The 24,019-nt window shown below is 52.7% G+C and overlaps 12 protein-coding genes across 15 annotated transcripts; 8 read left to right on the top strand and 4 right to left on the bottom strand.

Moving 5' to 3' along the window:
* Nucleotides 1–305: 305 nt before the first annotated feature.
* On the bottom strand, nucleotides 306–920 carry AAFC00_003622 (uncharacterized protein; the record flags this gene model as incomplete). Of its 2 annotated transcripts, none has more annotated exons than XM_069343124.1 (4): nucleotides 306–481; nucleotides 537–668; nucleotides 722–810; nucleotides 865–920. In XM_069343124.1, 4 exons carry the CDS (start codon nucleotides 918–920, stop codon nucleotides 306–308), a joined length of 453 nt encoding a protein of 150 aa, XP_069200937.1. The 2 variants fall into 2 exon arrangements, with proteins under 2 accessions (XP_069200937.1, XP_069200938.1); XM_069343123.1 differs by having other exon boundaries at nucleotides 865–917.
* Nucleotides 921–1,506: 586 nt separating this feature from the next.
* Nucleotides 1,507–5,833, top strand: AAFC00_003621 (uncharacterized protein; the record flags this gene model as incomplete). Its single annotated transcript, XM_069343122.1, has 2 exons — nucleotides 1,507–1,655; nucleotides 1,705–5,833. 2 exons carry the CDS (start codon nucleotides 1,507–1,509, stop codon nucleotides 5,831–5,833), a joined length of 4,278 nt encoding a protein of 1,425 aa, XP_069200936.1.
* A 126-nt stretch (nucleotides 5,834–5,959) lies between these two features.
* Nucleotides 5,960–7,282, bottom strand: AAFC00_003620 (uncharacterized protein; the record flags this gene model as incomplete). The annotated part of the gene is made up of 1 exon (XM_069343120.1): nucleotides 5,960–7,282. The coding sequence occupies one exon, from the start codon at nucleotides 7,280–7,282 to the stop codon at nucleotides 5,960–5,962; it is 1,323 nt and encodes a 440-aa protein (XP_069200935.1).
* A 1,136-nt stretch (nucleotides 7,283–8,418) lies between these two features.
* Nucleotides 8,419–9,281, bottom strand: AAFC00_003619 (60S ribosomal protein uL5; the record flags this gene model as incomplete). The annotated part of the gene is made up of 3 exons (XM_069343119.1): nucleotides 8,419–8,545; nucleotides 8,612–9,021; nucleotides 9,279–9,281. 3 exons carry the CDS (start codon nucleotides 9,279–9,281, stop codon nucleotides 8,419–8,421), a joined length of 540 nt encoding a protein of 179 aa, XP_069200934.1.
* A 497-nt stretch (nucleotides 9,282–9,778) lies between these two features.
* On the top strand, nucleotides 9,779–10,718 carry AAFC00_003618 (uncharacterized protein; the record flags this gene model as incomplete). Of its 2 annotated transcripts, XM_069343118.1 has the most annotated exons (6): nucleotides 9,779–9,805; nucleotides 9,894–9,902; nucleotides 9,961–10,032; nucleotides 10,086–10,494; nucleotides 10,550–10,600; nucleotides 10,654–10,718. In XM_069343118.1, the coding sequence occupies 6 exons, from the start codon at nucleotides 9,779–9,781 to the stop codon at nucleotides 10,716–10,718; spliced, it is 633 nt and encodes a 210-aa protein (XP_069200932.1). The 2 variants fall into 2 exon arrangements, with proteins under 2 accessions (XP_069200932.1, XP_069200933.1); XM_069343117.1 differs by lacking the exon at nucleotides 9,894–9,902.
* A 587-nt stretch (nucleotides 10,719–11,305) lies between these two features.
* AAFC00_003617 (uncharacterized protein) lies at nucleotides 11,306–12,049 on the top strand (the record flags this gene model as incomplete). The annotated part of the gene is made up of 3 exons (XM_069343116.1): nucleotides 11,306–11,378; nucleotides 11,522–11,594; nucleotides 11,725–12,049. 3 exons carry the CDS (start codon nucleotides 11,306–11,308, stop codon nucleotides 12,047–12,049), a joined length of 471 nt encoding a protein of 156 aa, XP_069200931.1.
* A 450-nt stretch (nucleotides 12,050–12,499) lies between these two features.
* Nucleotides 12,500–13,750, top strand: AAFC00_003616 (uncharacterized protein; the record flags this gene model as incomplete). The annotated part of the gene is made up of 1 exon (XM_069343115.1): nucleotides 12,500–13,750. The coding sequence occupies one exon, from the start codon at nucleotides 12,500–12,502 to the stop codon at nucleotides 13,748–13,750; it is 1,251 nt and encodes a 416-aa protein (XP_069200930.1).
* A 2,115-nt stretch (nucleotides 13,751–15,865) lies between these two features.
* AAFC00_003615 (uncharacterized protein) lies at nucleotides 15,866–17,896 on the top strand (the record flags this gene model as incomplete). Its single annotated transcript, XM_069343114.1, has 1 exon — nucleotides 15,866–17,896. One exon carries the CDS (start codon nucleotides 15,866–15,868, stop codon nucleotides 17,894–17,896), a length of 2,031 nt encoding a protein of 676 aa, XP_069200929.1.
* Nucleotides 17,897–18,624: 728 nt separating this feature from the next.
* AAFC00_003614 (uncharacterized protein) lies at nucleotides 18,625–19,446 on the top strand (the record flags this gene model as incomplete). The annotated part of the gene is made up of 3 exons (XM_069343113.1): nucleotides 18,625–18,667; nucleotides 18,779–18,883; nucleotides 18,953–19,446. The coding sequence occupies 3 exons, from the start codon at nucleotides 18,625–18,627 to the stop codon at nucleotides 19,444–19,446; spliced, it is 642 nt and encodes a 213-aa protein (XP_069200928.1).
* A 423-nt stretch (nucleotides 19,447–19,869) lies between these two features.
* On the bottom strand, nucleotides 19,870–20,514 carry AAFC00_003613 (uncharacterized protein; the record flags this gene model as incomplete). The annotated part of the gene is made up of 1 exon (XM_069343112.1): nucleotides 19,870–20,514. The coding sequence occupies one exon, from the start codon at nucleotides 20,512–20,514 to the stop codon at nucleotides 19,870–19,872; it is 645 nt and encodes a 214-aa protein (XP_069200927.1).
* Nucleotides 20,515–20,882: 368 nt separating this feature from the next.
* AAFC00_003612 (uncharacterized protein) lies at nucleotides 20,883–21,869 on the top strand (the record flags this gene model as incomplete). Of its 2 annotated transcripts, none has more annotated exons than XM_069343110.1 (1): nucleotides 20,883–21,869. In XM_069343110.1, the coding sequence occupies one exon, from the start codon at nucleotides 20,883–20,885 to the stop codon at nucleotides 21,867–21,869; it is 987 nt and encodes a 328-aa protein (XP_069200926.1). The 2 variants fall into 2 exon arrangements, with proteins under 2 accessions (XP_069200926.1, XP_069200925.1); XM_069343111.1 differs by having other exon boundaries at nucleotides 21,381–21,869.
* A 1,507-nt stretch (nucleotides 21,870–23,376) lies between these two features.
* AAFC00_003611 (uncharacterized protein) lies at nucleotides 23,377–23,947 on the top strand (the record flags this gene model as incomplete). The annotated part of the gene is made up of 2 exons (XM_069348099.1): nucleotides 23,377–23,484; nucleotides 23,609–23,947. 2 exons carry the CDS (start codon nucleotides 23,377–23,379, stop codon nucleotides 23,945–23,947), a joined length of 447 nt encoding a protein of 148 aa, XP_069200924.1.
* Between the last annotated feature and the right edge of the window lie 72 nt (nucleotides 23,948–24,019).

Raw genomic sequence — 24,019 nt, 5'->3', positions numbered from 1 at the left:
ACAAGACAAGAGGGGAATGCATAGGGTAATCAACATGTCGCCACGCAGCTAGATAGGATGGAAGTGAAGCGGTTCAATTTTTCATGTCCCATAGAGAGGTGTGTAAGTGAATGCTCAGTACTTAGCCACTAGCATCTCTCAAGAGCTATTGGTAGTAAAGCACGCCTCGTAACGCCAATCAATCAAGTCAACGCCCATATCTAGCTTATTTCTAGTATGGCTCAAGGAGACGTCGCTGCAAAACTGCTGAACAAGTAAAGATGAGGACAAGATTGTCAGGACTGTATGATGTGGTGACAGGCAGCTTAAGCCTTGGCATATTGCTGAGTCCACTCTCTTGCAGTCTGGATGGCTGCGTTCTGATCTTCTTTCCATCGCTGGGCCACGTCGTTGGCCAGAGGGTCGTCTGGGTTCGGGGCGCCGAGCAAGGCCTGGATGGAGAGTAAGATAGTACGGATCTGCAAAGCGGGAGACCAGTTGCCTGAGGAAGGAGATTAGCAATCGCTTGTGTGTTCGAGGGTATGCTGTATGTCTACTCTTGAGGACGTCCAGGCAGATTCGGCCCAGCCTGTCGATATTCGGATGATAGATCTTGGTCAGAAATCGAATCTTGGGAGGCGTCATGGGGTAGTCGTCTGGCAGGAAAAGTTCGAGTTTGAAGACGCCGCCTTTCATGGAATTAGTCAGGCTCTTGGATGCTTTGAGCGAGTCGATATGTTACCCTCATATGGCGATTGTGATGGACCGTGTATTTGCACATCAAAATATCTCAGGTTGTCTTCGTGTGGTACAGCGTTGATGCCGGGGACACTTGGATTATTTACTCAGCAAGCTATCAATCATGTGGTGAGCTCGCCAACATACGGCTCAGCCATCAGTCTCTCCGTCTCCTTGATGATTCTCTTAGGAAGAGCCATCATGTATGATGACGTGCAAGCTGAGTGAGGGAGATGTGTATCGCTCTTGACTTCTGGTGAATGCGTTCGAGTTGCCAACTACAGCAGATTCTGTCGCCCTCGTTCTCGTTACTTTCTCTCTCTGAGTTATAGCCTATGTCTAGGTTGACCACAAAGTGCTGGAGTGTATGGCGCAGAAAGATCATTGTTGGTCGTCTGACCCCGCGGTCGGTCGCCGTCAATCGCTGTAGAGGCCTGAGCGGCGCAGTTGCTGCCCGGGGATCGTTTCTTGGCGCTGGGGCATTCCTCCCAATCTGGAACCAACCCGCACTGTTCGTTGGCTCTATCACAGAAGTCGTACCTTGATATATTGCAACAAGCTTTTCTTCCATGTCCACACATCTAGTACAGGTGCTCTTCCTTTGTGCCAAATGACTCGAGACTGTGTCTGATTAGCTTCATTCTCGACATGAATTTGCACTCTTTCTACTTGACTTTTGCTGCGTCGCAGCAGATCTCGCTGGCATGATCGCTGTAATTGGCCTCGACTCGATGCTCTTTATATATGCTTACAACAGCAACGATCACGTGTAGGTCTTGAACGGCCACCATGTCTTCGATACATACAGCCCGTAGTGGTGGTAGAGAGCCAAGCATATATGACAGTCCAACATTCAGTCATGACTTTCGCATCCATGTCGATGAGGCTGTGGCGTCAGCGGGCATCTCCCCTGCTGGGAGAGATGTGGCATTAGCATCGTGGGTTTATCCAGATCTCCTAAGGTATTTTGTGTTAAACCGACAATAGGCAAAAGGGTCTGCACATCATCGATCTTGATTCTCCCTTCTCACCCCCACGACACCTTCGTCATCAGACACCATGGACACCAGCAGACGTGCAATGGTCTCCGTTCTCCTCTCGCTACTACTGGGTTGTAAGTACCTCGAATCAAAGGGCCCTGGTGTGGAACTTGGAAATGTCCACAGCCCAGGCGCCGATCGAGCACAGCCTACATGCTCATTCTCGTGCTATAACTGATATAAATTTTTCCAACTTCCATCCCGACATTCTCTCAACTTGCGCTGTAGACGCATTTGTGCACTGTTGGGACCTGCGAACGCCTTCTCGGCCAGTGATCAGTTTCTCTGACTGGTTCGCTGGCGCCACACAGGTCAAATGGAACAGGCAAGATCCTCACATCATAGCATCGTCGCATGATAGATTCTTGCGCATTTGGGATGATCGCAAGGGCGCTATACCGCTCAAGTCTATCGAAGCACACGAAACGAAGATCTATAGCGTAGATTGGAACCGTACGGAAGCTACCAAGCTCATCACATGCTCGCTAGATAGAAGCATCAAATTCTGGGACTTCGAGGCTTCCGAGACAGAGCCCGAAAGGGTGATTCAGACCCCTTTTCCGGTATGGCGTGCGCGACACACTCCTTTTGGTGAATGTGTCCTCGCTATGCCCCAGAGAGGTAATAATGATCTGCATTTGTACGACATCCGGAAGGACCACGCTGTATATGATGGCGGTGAAATTGCACCTAATTATGTCTTCACTGGACATCAGGATCAGGCTAAAGAGTTCCTCTGGAGAGCTCGTGGCACTATCGATAATCATATGGACAACCGCGACTTTCAACTCGTCACGTGGGGCGCCGACCGAGAATTGATCCTGCACAAAATGGGCCAGAAACAACTTCACGCCGCTGGCTTCCATAAGGGCATGCATGTTGACAAGCCACTAGTCCTCACGCGACGAGGAGCACCGTATAAGACATATAGGGAATACATTGCACCACCAGTACCTACGCTTGTCGATCAGAATATGGCGCTCAATGGTCAAGGTCCTGCTCAGACCGGTACCAGTCCTGGGATGAACAAGGCACCGGTACCTGGCGCTGGTGGATGGGCGGCCGGAGAGTCAAGGATGACCTACTCCGGCATGGAGACACGCAATGCTAAGCACCAAAACACGGATTTGATCTCATGGATGAAAGGCGTCAGATTTGGAAAGCACGACATTAACCCCGCAAACCGACATAGACCTAACAAGTACTCGATTTCAGCTGAGATGCGAAAGTTCGAGATGGAAGGTCTGCCCGAAAATCTCAGCGATGAAATCATACACGTGGGAGAGAAATTCTCGAAAGTGACTTTCGAAGAGGCGGATGTGAGCGGGCGCCGTGCGAGGTTGTCGCTGAACGGACCTTGGACCTCGGACGGGAAACTTGTCTTCCTGCAGCTTCGTGTCGATTTTCCCCAGGATTATCCTGAGGCATCGCCTCCCGATTTTCAGCTTGAGCATACATCTGCTCTACCAGAGAAGAAGTACATGGAAATTGAGCATGGCCTACGCAAAATCGCAGCAATTTATGTTGTCCACAGGAAAGGCTGCCTGGAAGCAATACTGTCATATCTGCTTGGAGAACGTGATTTACATCAAAGCACGGATTGGTTCACCTTGGGTGATAATCCGCTGGGTTCTCAAGAGCAAGAGGAGAGCTCCAGCGACGAAGAAGACGCTCTTTTGAGAGAGTCTGGTGCCACGGACTCTCAGACTCTGGACATGGAAGGCAGTCTAGGTTCAAATGACTTAAGTGCCAATACAAATGTCCCCATACCTAGGACGTGTGGAGCGACTTTTGCACCCAATGGACGACTTATATGCTTCTTTCCCCCCAAAGAAGAGAAAAAGTCACTGCTGCAAGAAGCAGTCTTTGGAGAAGCCAATCGTCTGCGTGGTGGTCGTGAGATCTTCGAGGGCTTTGGACGTTTGCATGCTGATTCACCAGACCTGACGAGAGGAAGAGACTCGGATCGTGGTTCGGATAGCGAAAGCGAAGACTCTTCCTCAACCAGGTCATCTGCTTCTGACTCCTCCACTAGCTCTGGCGGCCCTGATATAGTCCCCAGCAGGTTCAGGCCTCCGGCAGCGTGGCACGGTGCACCGCTTCGCTTTCAGAGGCTGAAGCCAAATTCGACAGACGGGTCTCTTCCTACCAGTAACAGCATGACCCGCAAGCCCATGTTCGCAAAGAATCGGACCATGGTAGCACTTCGTGACGTCAGCGAATTGCTTCCGTCAAAACAAAATCTTGCTTGCGAGTATCTGATATTTGGAGATGGCCCTACCATGTGTGCTCACAATGCTGACGTGGCTTCTCGACACGAACTACCTCTTCTTGCTGATATATGGACATTAGTCAAGCTTATCCTAAGGAACGATGTGCCTGTGAATCTGCTTACATCCAGTGATGGACGAGATAAATGCAGCATACCTGTTTTGGCGAAGCGTGCTGCAGTCCAAGTGAAACGGAAAGATGGTGGTTTCGAGATTTCTTTGAAAGATCTTGAAGGAATAGGCTACCTGAATGATCTTGCGTTGGTCAAGTGGGGGCTACACCCGCTGTCTGGTACATGGCTGATCAAGAGGTTGTTTGAGTATTTCGAGACAAGTGCGGATGTGCAGATGCTCGCAATGTTGTCATGTGTATTTGCTCAGTTTCCTGTGGGGGGACCATTGGATTCGACTGTGCAAAAGGGGATGGCTTCGTCGATGCAACTTCCTGCTCAGTCCTTGGATTACTTTCCAACGAGAGAAGCGGCTTTCGGGTTCGGGAAGCCTTCGATCGCTGTGTCTGCAATGCCGTCTGCTGCCAACATCCATGGTCACACATATACTTCAGGGTCGACGGAGTTCAGAGACAGTGATCCTCAGACACCATTTCCAATGATGGGAGCGACACCTCCCATGCCGCTGTCTAGGGGAAGTACACAGCTCTCAAGCACCATTCAAAGCCTCTCGACATCGCCTTCGCAACATCGGGTATCAATACCAAGCGCGACGAGCTCATTCGCAGCCTCAATGTTTGCACGACCATTCAACCTAGCTAGTTCACCGCCAAATAGACTGAGGATGAGTGGAGATGACCTGTCGAATTCAAATCCCTCAAGTGGAGCAACTTGGACGAGCCGTGCGAAGAATAATATCTACAGGAGCGACTCGACGATTCGAAACAGCTACACTGCTCATGGTCCGGCGGAAGAAGATGACGACGGTTCGACTACTGAGGAAGACGAGCCGCCTATGTCAGCGCAGCCGATCAAGTTGAGCTTGAAGAATCAGACCCTCTTCGACGAGGAATCAACAGCAAACGTACCATTCCTGGATAAAGACCAAGCGCACAAATACGTGTGCTACCGCACAGCATACGCCCACATGTTGGGCGTCTGGGGATTGGACATGCAACGAAACGAAATGCTCAAATACAATGGTCTCGTGTCAGATAACGGCAGCACTGACACACCTGCCCAACATCAAGGAAGAGACTCACAAACGACACTCACCGTCGGTCGCTTCATCGACTCCACCCCACCGATTACCATATCCAGCTCGTACCCAGCCGAGGGTGTGAGCCAAGGACCCAACGTCTACCGCTGTTGCACAGAATGCCAGAACAGCAACGCTGGGGTTGCAGGCGGCAAACTGACATCGAAATGCGCCGAGTGCAAGAAGAAATCACAATTCATGCAATGCACTGTGTGTCTGGAGCCGATAGTGGGGCTGTACAAAGTCTGTCTCGCATGCGGACACGCCGCTCACGCGCACTGCTATCAGGTCTGGCTCGCATCTTTCCCGATTGGCACCATTCCCGAGTGCGAGACTGGTTGCGGATGCGAGTGCGAGAGACTCGCCGGCGAACGCGTCAACCTCTTCGACTCCATATCGGATGACCTTACCCAGCAGCGACGGAAGCCGAGCGGACAGGACCGATTCGAGGGTGTCTTGTCGGGTTGGCATGAGGCGCCAAATCCGACGAGTTATGGAATCCACGTTCGACGGGGCAGCGTCAAGTTGCATAATGCCAGAAGGGCTGGACTGGTGGGAGAGCAGGTGCCTTATAACAGGTCTGGTCACTCGCATTAGAGATTCGGCGACGAACGGCCTTGCACGGATGTGGCTATGATCATATGTATAACTTCACGACAACTTGTAATCTGTTTTTAATGGAAGTGAGTTTTCTCACAGTGGGAGCTCTACGACTCAATACCTCTAATCGTCAAACTCGCTCAACTCCCTCGTCGGCACCGTAGCCTCATGCGCTCCCCTCCCCGCCGACCCACTCTTCTTCCACCCCCAAGCCTTATCCATGACCTCTCCGTTCCCCTCGCCACTCAGCACCTTACACATATACTTGCCCACAGTAGGCAAGAACTTATACGTATGAAAGCTGCCCCCAACAGCAAAGAACAGATTCCGCAGTCTCGGATCCGGATGCGCGCAGAGCAACCAATCCTGCGACGGCGTGAACGAGTCCCAGCACAGGCGAAAAAACGCCGGTTCCTTATGCGCGGTGAAAAGCGGCATCACGCGCCCCGCAATGCGGTCCAGACAGTCGCGCTGCAGCTTCTTCGGCACGACTTCCTGGTCGGCGTATTCTGCGGATGGCGGAGCGGTGATGATCGCGCCTGAGGACGTCGTGATGGTGTTTTTCACTGAGCGCGAGTTTGTGAATTTCAGAAGCTGGTTTTCGCTGGGCGGGGGGATGGCTTCGCCGTTCTCGCCGTACACGATCACGGGCATTTTGGAGGTGGATAGGCCCGACATTTCTGGAGGGGTGAGTTTGTAGTGCGTTACGCAGACTGCGGCGGCCGTCACTTGGGTTTCGGTGCGGGCGTCGGGTGGGACGGATAGTTGGTCTTCTAGGGGGCTCATCAGGGAGCTTGTCCATGCGCCTGTGGCGAGGACGATTTTGTCGGCGTGGTGGATAGCGCCTGAGCTGGTCTTTATGCCGCGCAGACCACCGGCTTTGTTGTCCGGGTCGATGAGGAGAGAGGACACGTCGCCGCAGACGTACTTGACTCCCTTGTTCACTGCCGCCTGCATCATCGCCGCCGTGGCTGCGGACGCTTCACACCAGCCTGCTTCGGGGTTCCAGTACGCGTCTTTGAAGCCCTTCAGATCTGCTCCTGAGAGCAGACTGCTCCATCGCGGGTCGGATTCTATTTCCGAAAGCGTCACGTCTGAAGTGGGATCATGGCCCCTGTCACGGAAGACTTTCCTGTTGCGCTCGGCCGTCTCGTTGCCTTGTTCACTTAGCAGCAGCCAGCCTGTCTGATGGTAGAGATCACGCAGTTCAGGCCATGTCCGCCAGGCTTCGATGGCTTCGTAGGCCAGGTCCGCGTAGAAGGGAGAGGAATAGTCTGCGCGGACAATCTTGTTGATGTCGGTACTTGCTGCTGGTGCTGGGGGGAAGGGAGTGCGGTCTAGCACTGTGATGTCAAGAGTGGGGGAGGTGGTTATGAGATGATATGCTGTGCTTGCGCCGAGGACGCCGGCGCCTACGATGAGGACTGAGCTTTTGGATTCCGCCATGCTTGTTTCAATCACTGCTAGGATGATAATGATACGGCTTTTGTCGAGTTCTTGTTGACTATCAATACGAAAGTCACACGTGTAGTTTTATAGTGGATGATGAGGAATGTTTAGATATTGGTCTGATCACTTGAGAAGAAGATAATACTTGATTTGAACTCTACTCTGAGTCATGCCTACTCAACACTGTTGGAGACATCGGCCAAGGTCGGCTGCAGATAGGGCGATGTAACCCCCTATACCGCAGCATAGAGATAGGCTTCGAGTCCGGAGAATGGGGTGTTCTTGATAATATTAGATGGCGGTGGTACAAAGTACTCTGGGGACTAAACGAACCCAAGCTCGCCACCCCGCAATACGTGTACTTGTTGGTCTGTATCTGTGCACATGTCTTGAGGTGAATGTAGACAAAATACTTGCACGTCAGACATATAGATCAGAACTTCTTGAATATAGAACCGAATCCGTTTTCTAACGATGCCATGCAGCATGAGAAGTGATACCATCGAGAAGAACAAGTCCACTTTCATCGTGTAATGCCACATGTCTGCTCGCTCCAAGAACGACCTGACGTCGGGACCTATTTACTGGGAGATGAATGCAAGACTTGGTAGCATTGGTCATGAACAGCAGACGGCATGCCCATCTAAGCCGCCAAGATCGAGCCTCTGATGAAGAAATCGCAAATCTTTGAACTTCAGGATCATGTACAACCTCGGTGGTCACGAGACATATACGTGGAATGTGTGATGCCACTTGCACAGCGGTTCCGACTCACCTCAGAGTTTACGTGGACGAAGAGAGTCTCGACGAGCATTCACTTGAAACCCAAAAAAAACAAAAATGCAAATGAAGAACAGCGATCGATGGTTATGCGGCTTGTCATTCGTGTGACGCCTCCATCGTCATGATCTTGTTCATTCAGGAGAACTAAAAAGCTCCGATAGGCCGTTTTGAAAAAGCTTTGCGCTGTTTTCGTGTTTTGTGTATATGGGCAGATACACTTGCAATTCCCATCCCGACGCCAACACCAGTTTTTTGACTCGCAGAAAGAAAAGGCAATCATGTCCTTTGGCTATATCTCCCAGCTCGTGCACCTCATTTTTACCATCTGCCTCGAACCAAGAGCGATCCGTTTATCGGACAATTCCCTCGAAGCGGTTCTTGTACCACTTGATGGTCTCGAGGTTGTTGATGCGGTGAGAAGCACCGACCTTGGCCTGGGCGCGACGACGGCGGGCAACACGCTCACCGGGACGGGTCCTGAACAGTTACAGGTCAGTACATGACCTCCAAGGGAAATGCTGAGGAAGAAAAGATGACACGCACATGCAGATGTAGAAGTCCATTCCGTAGATACCGATTGCAGGGTCGTACTTGATACCAAGATCGATGTGCTCGGAGATACCGAAACCGAAGTTGCCGGTCTTGGAGAAGTTACGGCGGCGGAGCTCGTACTCCTTGACCTTGAGGCCACGCTCGAGGATCTCCTCGGCCTTGGGGCCACGGACGGTGACGTGGACAGCGATCTTCTCGTTACGACGGATACCGAAGGTACGGACGGTGTAACGGGCCTTGGAGTAGACGGGGGTCTGACCGGAAAGCTGCTCGAGCACCTTGGCGGCACGGGTAAGTCTGTCACCAGACTCGCCAACGGAGATGTTGAGGACGAGCTTCTGGATGCGCAGCTCACGCATGGGGTTGGCGGACTTGTCCTTGCCGGTCTCGGTGGTGGAAGCCTGTGGTTTCTGCATCAGCAAGCAATTCTTCACCTGCACTCGATGGCACCATGGCTGCGAGAGCGCATGAGCGCATCGAGTGTTCTGTGCGTGTATTTCAAAACATTCTTGCGAATGCCGTGTGTGATCCAAGATGCAAGCATCTATCACGCCCGGGTTGGGTCTCTTCTGCCTTGGCCGCAAACGTGAATAGAACTTCCATCTATTCCATCCTCCTCTTGCTGTGCGTGCGATAGATACGAGGCAGTGAGTCTCACCATTTGGACGGTATTTGGCGATGAAAATTGACGGGGTGGGTGGTCGAAGTCGCTGGGTGCGAAAGAAGATCAAATGGCAGACAGAGGCAGCGAAATGTTTGAATCGAGGATTGTGCGTCTCGGGCTTTGCCGAAGAAGAGCCCGGGGACTGCCAAGCAATTCTTCTGCACCTTCAGGCCTCTCAGGTCAGGTGTCCGGTCTCCGGTCTCTCGAGCGTCTGTCTGGCTGATGCTGATTCTTGGCATCAGCTCTGCTGCAAGTGCAAGTGCAAGTGCTTGAGTTCTGGTGTTACGCCGTCAAAGAACATCAATGCGCGTGTCGCATTATCGTCCTGCCATAGCTTATACCCTACAGCGTCACCAGAAATCATACACCACTGCTGCTGCAACAAGCATCGCCTTGTTCAACAACTTTCGCCTCCCATAGATTCTGGATCCCACGCTCGCACCTCCTCTCCCACTCTCTCCTAGCACTGCGCCAGTGCGCATCAGCCAGTCAAGATGGCGGCAAACAAGCAGGGAAAGATGGTAAGCTCCCTCACTCGCAGCAGGCTCAGATCGCAAGGTCCAAGTATGGTGAATTGACCGGAGACAGCTAACTGGTTTTCGTATCTAGCAAGGCTTGGTGAGGCTCAACTTCCTCTTGTTGCACCGCGCGCACAAGTCTAACATGAATCATTCAGATCAACTATCGCCTTCGCATCACCATGGTCGACGGTAGACAGATGGCCGGACAGATGCTTGCTTTTGACAAGGTGGGCAGCTTCGCGCTTCCAACGGGTCGGCTCCTTTATTGATCACAGTCTAGCACATGAACCTCGTCCTCGCCGATACAGAAGAGTTCCGCCGCGTCAAGCGCAAGCCCACGAAATCAGCTGCACCAGGAGCCGCCGAGCCTGCCTTTGTCGAGACGGAAGAGAAGCGCACCCTGGGTCTTACCATCATCCGCGGAGCACATGTCGTGGCGAGTACGGTAGAAGGACCCCCTCCCGCAGACCCTTCGGCGCGCTTGGGCAAGGATTCTGGTGTCGGTGGTGCTGCACCGCCATCAATCAGTGCTGGTCCTGGTATCAGTCGTCCAGCAGGCAGAGGCCTCCCCACCGGTCTCACCGGCCCTGCAGCAGGTGTAGGCGCTCCTGGATTCGGCTTCCCTCCTCCACCTGGTGGATTCCCGGGTGCCGCTCCTCCTGGATTTGCGCCTGGCAGAGGTGCTCCTCGTAAGTCTCACGATAGAATGTACTGGGTGTGACACTCGACTGACTTTCCATGTAGCTGGCTTTGGAGCCCCTCCCGGTTTTGGCGCACCACCAGGCGGTGCTCCTCGTAAGTGATCCTACATGGCAACATACAAGCAGAATACTGACTTGACAATCTAGCTGGCTTCCAACCTCCACCAGGCGCTGGCAGGGGCTTTGGTGGCCCACCACCTGGGTTCCGTTGAGATAGTTGCGGACGAGCACCTCAAGCGTCTACGAGTTTGAAGCTGCAGGTTTTCTGACACAATAAGAAAGTTTCCTGAAAATTCTTGTCTGCAAGCCGCCACACCTGCGTGTAGTTGGCCCGAAAAGCGGTGACGGTGATTGACTGGTTTTCAAAAAGGTTCACGTCACAGTCTGCACACGCGACCTGGGTCGCAGGCGTTACAAGGGGGTCGAGATTAGAAGTGATGTTATGGATGGATCAATCTGCTATCGCACCTTCATAACCACCAAAAAAGGGCGCAGGGTGTATGAATATACTTTCAAAAGCTCCTTGTCGGCGCATGACAGAATTAAAACAATTGTTCCAAATGATGATTTAGTTTATACATCTGTTATACGACACACGTGATGCTGTAGGATTATTATCAAGAATTATCTCCGCTTTCCGGTCCGAAGCCCGTCAGCGCTCGAGCATCCGCAAGTCGGAGTTTGGTTCTGGTTCTGGTTGCTGACCCTTCAACGCCGAAAGCTGACCATTCTATCGTCGCTTCATTCTCATACCACATTTCGCTCGCTTGACATATTTATCCCGCTCAATCCAGTCAAGATGGCCGCCGCAATCAAAGCCCTCAATGCCAAAATCAGGTCAAACCCTTACACGGATTACATCTGTTCGACCCGTGAGTCCCACCACCACCGTTACCATTCTCCGCACTGCCGCGAGTCCGGCTGGGTGCGTTCCTGCAGTGCGCGCAAACAAGAGAAAAAGAGCAAGATGCGCTTGTCGGCAAAACACATACTGACCATCATGGTTACCTCGCAGACTTCTGGGGTCCTGCCTCCAACTTTGGTATCCCTCTGGCCGCTGTCATGGACACGCAAAAAGACCCCGAGATGTGCGCATCAGTCCACCCCTCCTCCCCCAACACCCGATCTCGCCCTGCGAAGACATGTCACGAAGCTCGCTGCGCATCATTCAATGACTATCGAGAGACTCGGCAGTGCTGACATAAAACTCAACTACAGTGTTTCTGGACCTATGACCGGTGCCCTTGTTGCATACTCAGCCACCTTCATGCGTTACGCATTCGCCGTCTCCCCACCAAACTACCTCCTCTTCGGCTGCCATCTCGTCAACTTCACCGCGCAAAGTGTGCAAGGATACAGATACCTGAACTACTGGAAGTTCGGCGGTCGGGAGGCCTCTCTGGCCGCAAAGGCAAAGGCCGAGGGAGCAGGTATCGCCGACAAGGCTAGCGATCTCGCCGCTCAAGCAAAGTCACAGGCTGTGGACCTTGCCGGCAAGGCCAAGGCTGAGGCCAAGGACCTCGCTAATAAGGTCTCCTCATAGGGTTGTGTTGCGAGGGTTGGATGCCACGTCCTTTGCAGCATGTTATAATCTATACATGCGAAAATGTTCATTCATCGAACTGGCCGGTGTACTTTTAGCATTGCGAAGACAGAAATTTGCAAGTGTGGGTGTTGTCATGTGTTCGTGCAAGCCTCGGATCAGAACGACTCTGCGAGATCTACTATACCGTCCATATACGTATTGTGCTGGTGACCATTTGCGATTATCTGACTCTTACAGAATTGTACTGTACTGTCGTAGCAGCGTCGCCGCTAGCTGGCCGACTTCCTTCCTCATTTGGACGACTCCACACTTCTCCCACAATTGTGCTAGTCACATTCATACCATGCTTTATTGTGCTCTTGACTTCATTCTATTTCCACTGCGTCAATTCCTGTGCTTACAAAGTTGTACACTGCAATATCGAGTGCTCGTGATACCTGGCCAATTATGCGCTCCGTCAATGTGGCTTGCCTGGCGTGGCTGGCGACACTGTCCGCCGCAGCTCCTTCCTTGGATCCCCAGCGCCCTCTAGATATCCTTCCTATCTTTGATGCATCATTGCCATCATCAAATAAGCACTCTATTCGGCCGAGCGAAGCGCAGCCGTTTGACCTGATCGATCTGCACAAAAGTCTTGTGTCAATTCCGTCGGTGTCTTACACCGAATACAACATATCAAAGTGGCTGGCTTCAACGCTGGAGGCAAAGGGCTACAGTACTGAATTACAGCAACTCGAGGACACTGATCGCTACAATGTTTTAGCATGGCCTGGAAAGAATCGCAACGCAAGGACATTGATCACTTCGCACATTGACACCGTTCCTCCATTCTATCCTTATGGCGTGCACAGCAATGACACAGATACCGTCATCACGGGCCGAGGATCCGTGGACGCGAAGGCGTCAGTCGCTGCGCAGATCATTGCGACAACGAAGCTGATATCTGATGGCCACGTGGATGCTGACGATGTCAATCTTCTCTACGTTGTGGGTGAGGAAGTGAGCGGCGACGGCATGAGGGCGGCGAACAGCCTCAAGCTCACACCAGACACAATCATCTTCGGCGAGCCGACCGAAGGCAAGCTTGCTGCAGGACACAAGGGCATGCTAGGCTTCACAATCGTTGCTAAGGGCAAAGCTTCCCATAGTGGTTACCCGTGGCTGGGTCGTTCCGCCAACGAGATCATGGTCAAGGCATTGAGCGCTCTCATGGACGTCGGGGCTAAACTCCCAACTAGCGACAAGTACGGCCAGACGACCATCAATCTGGGCAGGATAGACGGTGGAGTGGCTGCCAACGTGGTGGCTGAAACCGCATCGGCCAAGATCGCTGTGCGCATCGCTGCTGGCACTCCCGAGGGCATCAAGGCGAACATCACGAAAGCGATCACCGCTGCAGTCAAGGAGTATCAATCACGAGATGACGACGAGGTCATTGAATTCCAATGGGCTAGCGCTGGATATGCGCCCGTCGACATTGACCATGATGTCGAAGGGTTCGAGACTTTCACAGTCAACTACGGCACGGACATCCCAAACTTTGAGCAGACTGTCGAGGGCCAGAAGAGATATCTCTACGGTCCTGGTAGTATTCTGGTCGCTCACTCGGATCATGAGGCAATCACTGTGGGAGAATTGGAGGAGGCAGTTGAGGGTTACAAGCGGTTGATCCTCCATAGTTTGAAGGAGCAGGAGTGAGTCAGGTAGTGCGTGCAGGACAGAGAAAATTTGTTTAAGGTCATCATTGTTTTTAGACGTTCTCATGTACCATAATAACTATATTATCAAAAGGTAGACTCAAGACTTAGCATGTGATTACAGTACACTCGATTTATCATATACTGGCTCGTTATATTTTCAATTGTGCGACAAGGCCGCATGGATGTATGCTGTACAATTTGGTTACCGTTTCCTCGGAAGCGTCGTGGAACTTGGTCATATCACCTTAGATTAAATTACTATGAATCCGATTTCATCAAATCACAATATCATCACCATTCAAGCCACTATACGCGTCCACCTTAATTATCTTTTTTTTCCCCGAAACCCACTACCAAAGTTCGTAATTGAGCTCACCATTTCAAGGTTCAAAAGGAAGCTCCAAAGTCGACTCCTGGCTCGTATGACACGCATGAGATTGTACTCTTAGTCCAGAAACTTGTGGGTAGCAAGTCATGTTCACAAACTCTGTACAGTACAAAGGACTTGCGGATCTCGAGACTTTTCCATCAAACAGTGTTACTACCTATACGATTCATCCAAAAGCGATTGACAAGGGCAAGCTAGTGTATATGATCTCATTTCGCAGAGAATGAAGATTTATCTTCGCCTATCTACCTAGCTAGCTACAACTTACTTTACGTACTTTGCACTGTGCTTCTGCGGTCTCATTATCACAAAATATGAATAACTGACTCGGACAACCGAACGGATAGTGGAGACGCGTATTATTCGAAGTTGCAATAGCTCGAAAGAGTCATGGGGAGAAGTGCGGTGCGGTGCGGTGGTGCAAGCCACAGCTCGGAGTTTTTTTTTTCCAAACCAAGAGGGTAAAGCAGTCTAATCAGGATATGGGAAACACGCGATATGCATACTTAGCATGTCGGCATAGCGCATCGTTTTCGCAACAGATTCCTCTCGCAGCCGACGGACTCGTGATCCACTCACTTGCCCTGCCGGCTCGCCGGCCGTTTAATAATCATCAGTGCCTTGCTTGCGTGCTTGCTTGCTGCAGCTTGCGAAAGACATTCAAGATCCGATTTACCCATGTGCAGCAGCAATGTCGCTGTGATCCTGCTTACAATACGGTACATCCACCGTGCCTTGGCAGAGATCGACCTCTTCGCGCCGAGATCCGCGTAGACGAGGTCTCGCTATATATACAAGTGCTGTAACAAGTCTAAGAGTATTAGCAGTAGTAGCAGTTCCGTGCCGGGACGGAAGTACGCAAAAACTTGACGATAGATCTTCCGTCAACGGGGGGGTGCGTGCAATCGCAGAGGGAAAGGCGGCTGATGACCTCAGAGCGCATAACTAAGCTTTAGGGCTGGGCTTGGAAACTTGGCACAGAGCCCAGGGTAAAACTAAAGTGCAAAGTCAAAGGGGCCATTGCGAAACGGTCCTTTGGCGTAGGAGTGCAATGCCCTGAGTGAGTTCGCTATGTTCGTGTTGCGGTATGCATGTGCTGGAGCCTAAGCTAGCTTGCTTGCTGGCTGGCTGTGCTTTTCGTGGCTGATGGCTGGGGGGCGTCTATTTTCTGTTCTGGTGATGTGCAAAGCAAAGGGAAAAAAGCACCAGCCTCGTTTTGTTGCGTAACATCATCTGCAATCAACCATGGCCGACCGGGCGGCCGGCAGAGAGTGGGTTGGGTGGTGCATGGGGGGAGGGTGAGAGGGAGCAAATAATGTCATCTGCACGAACCCCTCCTCCCTCTTTATCCTCTTCCCAACCTACCCTTACCTTGCCTACTCCCAGAGTCTTCTTTTTTGACGCGCGCTATATGCAATCTTACCCTTTTTCTCTCTCTCCCATACCTAATCTGTGCCTGGATTGTTGAAGTGTGGTCCCTGCAAGACGAGAGATATACCAATAATTATTATTTCTTGACTTCGGATCACTGCTGCCCTATCTGAACCCATCTTCCACACGCTCGTGCTTGGTGTGCTGCTTGGCCAGACCCTTGTTCTTTTACGTTAAGTGGATCGACAGAGCTGCTCTCTCTCCCCGCATGTTTGCCGGGTATTCAGTCCATCCAAAAAGAAAATTACCCCCCAGTAGATCAGTGTGCATGCTGCACATTTCGCGAGTGCGAAAATGAATGAAAAATCAGAGCAGACCAATGGTGTCGCTAATGGGGGCGCGATCATGTCGCAAGAACAGGGCGATCGTCCCGGTACCAATGGCAATGCGCCTGAACATGGCCGAGACACTGCCGAATCTGCGCAAGATACAAGCGATACTCAGGAAAAAAGTGAAAAGGACCATAGTCCAGAGAAAGAAGAAGACAAGGGGCAAGAAGAAAAGCAACCGCCTGGTGGATGGGATGGTACGCCTGTACCCCCTGCAGAACCGGGATATACCATCAAAATCACATTCCACCGCGCCACGAATCTGCCCATGGCCGACATCAACACGCTTTCCTCTGATCCTTTCGTCCTGGCTCAACTGAACACTGCGTATCCGCCGCGGCACAAGGAAGATCCGTTCCTGCGAATGCGCACGCCGACGATTCGTCGCAACACCGATCCGGTATGGGAGTTTGAGTGGATCGTCGCAAACGTGCCGGCGTCGGGCTTCAAGCTGAAAGCGCGCGTGTACGACGAAGATCCCGCCGACCACGATGACAGACTGGGTAACGTCCACGTCAACATTCACAACATCGACGAGAACTGGCCGGGCATCAAGAACCAGCCGTACAAGATCATGAAAAGATCGGGCTCTAAGCGAGCGTACATGATCCGGGCCTGTGCCGCGTGTGTCAGCAAAGCAAAGCACATGAACGGAGATTTGTACATTAGTATCGAAGTGCTCGGCAGGACAGAAGGAAATGCCGGTGCCAGAGCTTACACCATCGGCCCTTGCTGGTGGATTCGTCACTACTCGCCCATGCTCGGTCGCATCGCCAACCGCAAAGAGCCAGACGAGTCACCTAACGACCACGCAGGTGAGACTGACGCGGAGAAATCCAAGAGGAAAGCGCAGCGATACAACTTCCAGGCAAACCAGATGCAGCTGCAAGGGCCGATACCGGCGGAGCTCTATCATCGCTACGTCGAGTTCAAGCCGTTCGTCAAGTCCATGTTCACCGGCAAAGGAATCGGCGGCTTCCTTCTGTCCAAGGCTTTACACCACCAACACGCTCGTGTCTATAACTTCGACCGCAGCACCGTGTGGGGTCACTTTCCGCAAGGACCATGCGAAGACCTGACGCGCGCGTTTCTGGATCTGGTGCACTACGATGAGGGTGGGCGTATCTTCACTTATGTCTTGACATTGGACTCGCTGTTCCGCTTCACAGAAACAGGCAAGGAGTTCGGCATTGACATGTTGAGCAAGCACACTATGCACAGCGACGTGAGCATTTACATTGCTTTCAGTGGTGAATTCTTCATCCGCCGACTGAAGCACGCCAACCGTCCCCCGCCTCCAGAGCCTGTCGAATCCACTTCGCAAGTTCACCCCCCTGATCACGCGGAAAACGAAACACATCCTCCAGAGGACATCGGCGACGGTCCGCCAGATGACGACCCGCCCAAGGACCCAGCATACTACGAACTCGTCATCGACAACGACTCGGGAACATACCGACCGAACGCGAAGATGCTACCGATCCTCAAGAAGTTTCTGAGCCACAACCTGCCGGGTCTGCACATCCAGACTCTCGACTGCCAAGCCGACGAGGAGCGCATGACCAAGATGAAGAAGGAACAGCGCGACCGCAAGCAGAAAGAAGGCGACAAGATTGTGTACGCGCAAGGGTCACGCTCGTCGTCCATCTCCTCGTCCGACGAAAGCGACCTGGACTCCGTCGAGCGACGACGCACGTTCGAGGAGCGCGGCACGCTGGGTCAACTCGGCCATGATGCTCAGCTCAGGGGCAAGAGTCGATACGAGCACTGGAAGGCGAACGTCGGCCGCGGTCCGTCGAGACCGTTCAGTGACGACGAAGACGACGACGCGGCTGCTGGCGCCAGCTCACAGGCCGGGCCAGGGGCGAGTGATCGCGGTCGAGCGACAGAGAAAGGCGAGCCGACTCATACCCATGGGCACGATCCTGAGCAGTCGGCAAAAGACATGATTAGTCCGCACGGCAACTCGGAGCCTGGATCGAAAGCTCAGCAGTGAGCTTCTGTGGTCTTTTCATACATCTCAGGCCACGCGTGTTGGAGTTGCCGCAAGTGAAGGAAATTGTCGATGATCGGTTACTTTTGTGTAATGTCAAATCTTTACGATTGGATGGATTAACGGCGTAGAGGAAAGTAATAAATACCCTGCAGGGTTTCGGCTTTTTGTCTTCCTGGCTGACGTTTTCTGGATTTTTGTTTTGTTTCTCGAGATATCCTTGTATAGTTACCTGAGGTCTACCTACTAATAATATTTATTGAAAGTGTGTTTTTTCTTGTCACTCGTCTGTTCACCTGATCGGCTTTTCTTTTGGTTCTTACTATTCTGTAGTGCGCTCCGTGGGAATCGACTGTCCCTCGTCTAACGTAATCTACCTCACCCGAATAAGGTAGTCAAAAAGGTAGCCATCTCAGACCCATGCTTGAGAATTAAATACCATGCAGTCGCCGCCGAGCCCCACGCAAGTGATTAGCAACAAAGCACCCCACCAGCAACAGCACCAGCAACAGCAACAACAGCGCCAGAAAAGGCCTCCCCCGCACCGCAGACCCTGAACTGTTTCTGGCGGAGAGGCTTGGAGGCTGGCTGGGCTGCAGTCATACCTTACTTTAGACACAGGCGAGGCAAGCTCCGTTAGTTACCTTGTACTTCAACTTTCTATACTTTTTTTCGCATACACAGCATTGATATCTGTTATCCGAAGAATTGAGCCGAGAGAAAAGAAAAACATGTCGCCTATCAAGGGAATCGGTGCTGCGAAGAGCTATGATGGTATGTGAGGCTTTTGCTTAGCAATCATGCGTTGCTTGTTGGAGAGTGGTGCTTGTCGAGGGAATCGAGGGAGGAAGGGCGAAGAACAGAAGGGCTAACTCTATGTCGTAGGCTCGAAACTCCGCATCGGAATTGTTCACGCGAGGTGGAACACCAAGATCATCGATGCCTTGCTCGACGGAGCGCTGGCGAAGCTCAAGGCTGCCGGCGTCAAAGGTTTGAATTTCTCTAGTATTGCTTGTATCTCGTAAGGGAGCGCTGACTGACATTGGCCTTGCACAACAGACGAGAACATAGTTCTCCAGACCGTACCGGGAAGCTACGAACTGCCGTACGCCGTACAGAAGATGTACAGCACATCACAGGCGCAGGCGACCTCGACAAGCACCGACATCCTGTCGTCGGCGACGGACCTGCTCTCGTCCAGCAGCAGCACCGCCGACCTCACGGCCGACAACACGTCCTCTTCGGGCTCGTCCAAGGCCGCCTCGACCGGCCCCTTTGACGCCATCATCGCCATTGGCGTCTTGATCAAGGGTTCGACCATGCACTTCGAGTACATCTCGGATGCCGTGTCTCATGCGCTCATGAGGCTGCAGCTGGACAAGGACGTGCCTGTCATCTTTGGACTGTTGACGCTGTTGACCGAGGAGCAGGGACTCGAGCGCGCGGGGCTTGTGCCGAGCAAGATGCATAACCATGGCGAGGACTGGGGGAATGCTGCGGTCGAGTTGGGAGTCAAGAAGAGGGGCTGGGATGACAAGACTTTTGTGCAGTAGATTCCCTTTGCGGCGTTAGGCCGGCCGGGTGGAAGTGTGATTGGGTACACAGGTCCAGAGGAACCGGATAGTAAAAACCATGGACATGGAAAAGGAAGAGACGTCGTCTACGACCAACCAGAATCAAAGAATGCATAATGCAAAGAAGAAGTGCAATAAAGAAACTCATGCCAATTTTCCTGATTTGGAACAATCCATCAACGCCAGGCCAGGCCGGCCATACATGCACGCACAATGTCCCATTTCCCCTCCCTTCCTTGATCTCAAGCAAGCCGCACTTTTGAACGAATCAACGCCGACGCCGTCGCTGCTTGCCCATTCCTGCCGTGTCGATGTTGGGTTAAAAGACGTCTCAACACACTCCAAGGAAGAAGAAGCGGATTGCGGAACAAGAAACAAACCGACAAAAGAACAGAAGGAGAACTACTTTTTGGCGAGTCTCTTCTTGCCGACACCGCCGGAAGCAGTGCCTCTCTTCTCGTTGGCCCTCTCTCTGCGCTCCTGTCGTCTCATCCTCTCCACCCTCTCGTTTCTCTTCTCCTTCCTCGCATCGCCGGGCTCTCCACTGGCCTTTTCCTTCTTCTCATCGACCTCGACCAGCCACTCCTTCTCCGCCTCCTTGTTCTTGCCCTTGTATCCCCACTTGGGCACCCACTCGCCCTTGTCCTCGTCGTAGACGAGATTCGAGTCGCGCGTCTTGGCCCGGATCCCCTTCTTCTTGGCAAACTCCTGCCATTTCGTCAGGGGCTTCTCTGCGGGGATGGGCTTCTCGCGAGGCAGCAGAGTCAGCGGCTGCGGCAGGGTCAGGGTCACGCTGTCCTCGGCGCGCGTGACGGGACAGGTCGACAGCAGCTGGTTCAGAAGGGCTTGGGCGCAGTCGCGCGCACAGGCCGTCATGTCTGCCTCGGTCAGGCTCGTGGTCGGCGGCAGCGGGTTGCTGTCGTTGCAGACCAGGTGGCCCAGGTCGAAGGTGTACGGGATGGGTTTTGCTACGGTTATCGGTAGGCGCTGCTGCTGTTTTGTCGTGGTGTCGGCCGAGTCGAGGGCCATTGCTTCGGGGGCGCTCATTGTGATGTTGTGGTGTATTGTGGTATATGTGGTGTTAAGTCACAGCAGGCACATGCAAAGTAAATCTCCCAAACAATTCTTTTGCAAGAGCGACAGAGAAAGTCTTATCTTATCGCAGGACGAAATCTTGGCAATTGTCGAGAATGTCGGCGAGTCGGAGTTTTAGGAGGGTCGAAAGTCTTGGCTTTCCCGTCGTCTTGGCATTCGTCCCCGTGCGTTTCCATCCACTCTCGCATCTCGATTGCGGGGTCGAGCCGGTGACTTTTGAGTCAAAACTTGGGAGATAAACAAATGCAAGACAAGACACGAGAACTGACAGTCGACAGCAGAGACAAGGGGTAAACAGAAGAGAAGGAAAGAGATCAAACATGTCGAATTTCCTCTCGGGGCTGAGGAGTGCCTTGACCAGAGCGACGTCTTACACATCCAACACGTCGAATCTCTCCGCTCAGTCACCGCATGAAGCACCCGAAGACGCACGCAACCAAGACGACAGTTACATCAACATAGATCCGGCCATGCTCGAAGCACCCGAAGACGCAAAGTCAACAGACGAATCTCAGGCGCCCTCGAGTCGCACCCTGTCCTTTGACCAAGGCGACGACGACGCAGCCCCTTCGACGCCCGAAGTCCCCCTGGCTTCTCTGCAAACACCAGAGACCATCTTCCAGACGGCGCAAAAGGACGTCTTCAAGTCTGCCTTCAAGAGCGTCGCAAGGGAAAGAGACATCTTCATGACTGCCAAGCCGGTGCGCACCTGGGACTCTGTGGCCACTTCTTCACCTGGCTACGACGACTCGCCTCTGGCTGCCGCTGCTGCTGCTGCTGCTGCTGTCGCCGATGACACTGACGACTCGTCATTCACCATGTCTCACACGCTCGAGGGAACTCCGTCTGTCGCATCAAAGCGCGATCGCGACGAGGTTGACCAGATCCACATCACATCACCCAAGCGCCGACGCACCAGTGACTCTTCGGACGAGGAGCACATGCTTTCCGTCACGCGCATCCCAGAGCTCGATACTTCAGCACTGTCCGACGACGAGAACAACAGTGAGGATGACAACTCGGGGCTTTCCTCGTCGAGCGAGTGGTCACAATTCGATGCGCAGCCGCCTCCGGGGCTGGACAGGAAAGCGCGCAGGAACTGGAAGCGTCAGCAGCGGCGGAACAAGTCCGTCATCTTGCAGGAAGTCTATGGATACAAGAAGCCCAGAGTGACGAAGAGTGGTGAGGGCAACAAGTCTGCTCGCTCGGGCTTCAGGAGGTCGGTGTCTGGCAGGGACATTCTCATTCGAGCTGCCCGGAGGAGGTTTTGGGAGGCCAGGGTCGGAAAGGATGTGTCTTGCTGCTGAGCTTCTTGATTCTCTCAGTCACGCGATGGCGGAGATTGCATGGAATGACGGCATTACTCAGTGCATTATCACGGGGGAGCGAGGCCCTACAAGAGGACAACCCTCTGCATTGAAAGGGGCGTCTCGCGGGTTACTGTTTTTGTTCTTGACGGGACACGAGGGCATAAAATGATCTGGATCGATCAGGGGGCTTGAGATAGATACCCTTCTTGCTTGTGTTTCTTTTTCTTGCTGGACCAAACGATATATTGTCCGTTGACCTATTTCTCCCAGTCCCCATCTTTTCGTCCTTACGTTTGCCTCATGGCTGTTTTGCGGTCATTAGACCCCCACACTTGGGCGACCACTGGACAACCACCGCGCTACAGCAGCTGAGGTACTCCCCAGTCTGCCTGATGTACATACATTGGCGACTTTGATCCTCTGCAGAGCTGCAAGTGACCTATCATACCACCCATTTGCCCATCTTGTCAGAGTTGACTTGCCCTGTTTATCGACTGACGAATCGAACAACAATGCCGGGCAATTTTCCACCACCTCCTATCAATACCATTGGCATGTCTTCCGGTGCAACCATCTCTTTACCCCGCACAGAGCAGACAGACCCCCAAGCATAGAGGTACAGTAGCACAGTGCTAACTACAGCTCGTAGATTGGAATGACATCGGATTTCAAAAGTCCGTGAAGGTAAGAAATCTAGCCATTTTTCAATTTCATTATCGTCATCATGGACCCATCCCTCTAGAAAGCAAAAAAAAAAGAAAATGAAATCACACCTGATCATCCTTGCACCTAAACCTATAACGTACCACAACAAAAAGTAAACGGCCACGTCGAATGCACCTACTCCAAAACCACAAGCAAATGGTCCACTCCAATCTTCACCGAAGACCCCTACCTACGCCTCTACGGCATGGCCCCAGGACTAAACTACGGGCAGCAATGCTACGAAGGGCTCAGAGCCTTCCGCACCCCGCCATCAGCCTCTTCCTCTACAGAACGCATAACCATCTTCCGGCCCTCGAAAAACGCCAAACGAATGCAACACTCAGCCGCGACCCTGTCCATGGCCCCTGTGCCCGTCCCTCTGTTGCTCGAATGCGTGCATCTGGCCGTCCGCCGAAACGCAGCGTTCGTGCCGCCGCACGAGACGGGCGCAAGCATGTACATCCGCCCTTTGCTCATCGGGTCCTCGCCGCAATTGGGCCTGTCGCCTCCAGACGAGTATTTGTTTCTCGTCTATGTCTTGCCTGTAGGCGTCTATCATGGTATCCACCCCGTCGACGCGTTGATATTAGAAGACTTTGGCCGCGCCGCGCCCAGAGGTGTGGGAAGCGCAAAGGTAGGCGGTAATTATGCGCCAGTCATGAGGTCCAGTGATAAAGCGAGGGAGGAAGAGTACGGGATCACGCTGCATCTGGACAGTGAGACGAGGCGCGAGATTGACGAGTTTTAGCACTCCGGCGTTCATCGGTGTGCCGGTTGATGGTAATGATAAGGAGGGGGCATGTCACGCTCGTCGTGCCGGACTCGAAAAACGTCATTTGAAAGCGTCACCGCCGATTCGGTCTGCGAGCTTGCGCTGAGTTTTGGTTGGAAAGTGGAAAAGGGAGCCGTAAGTCTGCCCTTTTTTCGGAAACTCACCCCACCCCCTTTTCCCCTGAAACCCCTCACAAAGGACCAAAAACCAAGAAACACAAAAAGACCAAGAAATTAAATCAGAAGGGGACAAAAAAAAGATCCACTACGCCGACCTCCGCCACTTCAGCGAAGTCCTGGCAGCAGGCACAGCCGCCGCCCTCGTGCCCATAGCGTCCATAACGACGAAAAGCACGGGCGACAGATTCGTCTATCTCAAGCCCCAGATCCAAAAAGACGAAAGCAAAGAAGAAAAAGAAATCCATCCCGGCCCAGTCTGCGTCAAACTCCTGACCACTCTTCAAGGTGTGCAGAGGGGCGTGCTTGAGGACTCGTGGGGGTGGTGTAGTCCTGTCGTTGGCTTTTCGTCCTCGTCTGCTGCTTCGGGGGCTGGTGACGCTGAGGGTGGGGCTGGGGAGAGTGTCGGTCAATTACCTTGATTCTTCTTTTCTTTCGTTTCGTCCGTTTCCATATCATCATCTCTTGCGGGGGATTAGGGGAAGGAATTGGGG

This window comes from Neodothiora populina (assembly GCF_041146345.1).
Source record: "Neodothiora populina strain CPC 39397 chromosome Unknown canker_contig_16, whole genome shotgun sequence".
NCBI classification, from domain to species: Eukaryota; Fungi; Ascomycota; class Dothideomycetes; order Dothideales; family Dothioraceae; genus Neodothiora; species Neodothiora populina.
Note: the sequence above shows the minus strand (reverse complement) of the source record. Positions and strands in the feature narration are given on the sequence as shown.